General features: G+C 33.6%; 1 protein-coding gene across 1 annotated transcript; it reads left to right on the top strand.

Annotated features, from left to right (window-relative positions):
• Positions 1-794: 794 nt before the first annotated feature.
• On the top strand, positions 795-1724 carry LOC107710856 (myomesin-1-like; the record flags this gene model as incomplete). The annotated part of the gene is made up of 3 exons (XM_016515719.1): positions 795-842; positions 1099-1213; positions 1568-1724. Coding segments are annotated over exons 1-3 (320 nt in total), but the record flags the coding sequence as incomplete, so codon positions are not given.
• Between the last annotated feature and the right edge of the window lie 1077 nt (positions 1725-2801).

The raw sequence follows: 2801 nt of genomic DNA, 5'->3' as shown, positions 1-2801 counted from the left end.
ACCTGCAACACACAACCAGACACCGAGAGAGCGATTCACTGAGAATGACTCAACAGAGCGATTCACTCATGAACGACTCACTGAGCGATTCACTCATGAACGACTCACTGAGCGATTCACTCATGAACGACTCACTGAGCGATTCACTGAGCGATTCACTCATGAACGATTCACTCAAGAGCACAATTCACAGAGGACTCAAAGAATAAAAGATAGAAAAAGGAGCAGCATTAAAAAAAAAATTGAAGGACATAAAAAAAAATGCATAAAAAAACAAGAAAAAAGGAAAAAAATGAATCAATTAATAAATAGAAGAAAAGAAAAAAAACAATGAACAAAAAATAAAGAACAATCATTAACAAAAAATAAAGAAAATATATATATATTTTTTTACTAAAAAAGGGAAAATAGCAAAAGAATAAATAAAAAGGAAAGACAAAATAAATGGAAAAAGAAAAAAGGGAAAGAAAATAGATTAAAATAAAAGAAAAAATATACAAGTGAAAAAAGTTTTTAAAAATTACAAAATAAAAAATGATGAAAATGATAAAATCATGAAAATTAATGAATGAATAAAAATAAGTAAAAAGTAAAAAAAACAAACAAAAAAAGAACTAAAAAAAGGAGGAAAAATAAAGAAAAGAAAAATGAAGGAAAAAGACAGACAGACAAAAAAATAAAGCAAGTGAGCAAGCAGGCGGAGTGTTTGGTGTCAGTACCAGTCTGTAGGACGTCCAGCGCACAGACGACACGCGGTCAGTACAGAGACAGAGCGCCAGCGGCCGCAGATAATCATGGACGTCCTGAGCACTGTACAGCTCCAGCAGCAGCACCAGCTGCCTGTTACACACACACACACTGGTCAGAACACACTCTTTTAAAAGTGTACTTAAGTGTGTTATGACATGAAAGTGTCACTCTTTGAGTCACTTAAGTGGCCTTTTATTTCATAACTATTATCTATACAATTATGTCATCTTTTTAAATATACTTTTAAGATTTGAAGCACACTACAAGTTCACATTTAATACAATTAAGCACACTTCTTTTTTCACAAGGGTAGGTTTATGGTAGTAAATGTTGTTTCTCTTATTCTAGATCAAGGATCTAAAGGAGGGGGAATCGTATGTTTTCCGTGTGCGCGCTCAGAACAAAGCCGGTGTAGGAAAAGCATCAGATCCAACAGAACCAGTTGAGGCAGTGACTAAACCAGGTACTAAACTAGACAGAACTAGAATTTATCAAATAACATTTTACTGTACTGCAAAAAAAGCTACTGCAGATAAAATTGAAATCAATGTGAAATAAATTAAAATTATCCTTTTCTTCTGTACAATTCATACATTTGTCTTCATGATCTCTCTTCAAATAACTTGATATACCTCTGAAAATTACTTTTTTTTTTTTCTTTTTACACGTAATCTCATAATCTTTACAGTGGGTGCTTTTGCAAATGAGGAATCTGTTTAGAGTTGTTTTTAAATCCAGGTTAACCCTAAAAACAAACCAAAATCAACAAGACTTAACTACTCTCAACAAAATCCAACAAGCCATTTCTTTCTCACAGGAACTACCGAGATAGTTGTGAATGTTGACGATGACGGCGTCATTTCACTGAATTTTGAGTGCTCTAACCTCACCGCTGACTCCAAATTCGTCTGGTCCAAGAACTACATGGAAATGACAGAACCTGAACGCATGACCTTAGAGACCAAGGGTAACAAGTAAGTATCTATGGGCGAATGAGTTTTGTTAAATTACTAATTATCAAATTTAAAATTATGGCTTAAAGGGTTAGTCGAACCAAAAATGAAAATGTTGTTCCAAACCCATAAGACGTTTATTCATCAGAAAATACTTTTTAAAGGAATAGTTCACCCAAAAATGAAAATTTGCTGATACTTTACTCCCCCTCAGGCCATCCAAGATGTACAGTCATGTGAAAAAGAAAGGGCACCCTATTGAATTCCCTGGCTTTCCATATCAGGACGTAATAAAATAATAAAAATCTGGTCCTTAGCAGGTCTTAAAATCTGGAAAATAAAACTTCAGATGAACAACAACACATGACATATCACACCGTGTCATTATTTATGTAACAAAAACTAGGCCAAAATGGAAAAGCCATGGGTGACAGATCCACTTTTAGATCATGGCTCAAATATGCTTGCTTGACTTCTGTTTGTTAATAGACTTTTAATGGATGGACAACGAGATAATATTAATAATATCTTCATTTTTGTTTTAAAGATGAGGGATTGAAAAGACATGAGTTTGAGTAAATGTTTTGTCTTTTTGTTTTTGGTTCAAATGTCCCTTCAAACCAACTTGTGTACCTTCTGATCAATCAGTCTTGGGTAGAACATTTAAAAAATATATTATTTATTAATGTAGCAAACAATTTCAGCACATTTCCAGAGCTATAACTACAAAAAAAAAAAAGGGGGTTACACTTTATTTTGATAGTCCACTTTAGACATTCTATTAACAGTAAGTAACTTTGTAACTACATGTCAACTAGCAGTTAGTCGAGTATTAGTAGACTGTCTGCTTAACACTTAAGACTATCTTCTAACACTTTCTTTGTCAACTTATTCTACTAACCCTAAACCTACCCTAACAGTCTACTCTGAGAGTAAGTAGACATGTAGTTGCAAATTAATGAGAATTAGTTGACATGTAGTTACAAAGTTACTTATAGTTAATAGAATGTCTAAAGTGGACTATCGAAATAAAGTGTAACCTGGGATTGAGTTGGTCAGAGCAATGCATGATGGGAATGAGTCGGTCAGAGCAATGCA

This window comes from Sinocyclocheilus rhinocerous, unplaced genomic scaffold (genome assembly GCF_001515625.1).
Source record: "Sinocyclocheilus rhinocerous isolate Xijiao unplaced genomic scaffold, SAMN03320098_v1.1 scaffold4433, whole genome shotgun sequence".
Lineage (NCBI taxonomy): Eukaryota > Metazoa > Chordata > Actinopteri > Cypriniformes > Cyprinidae > Sinocyclocheilus > Sinocyclocheilus rhinocerous.
This window is presented reverse-complemented; position numbering and strand designations above follow the sequence as displayed.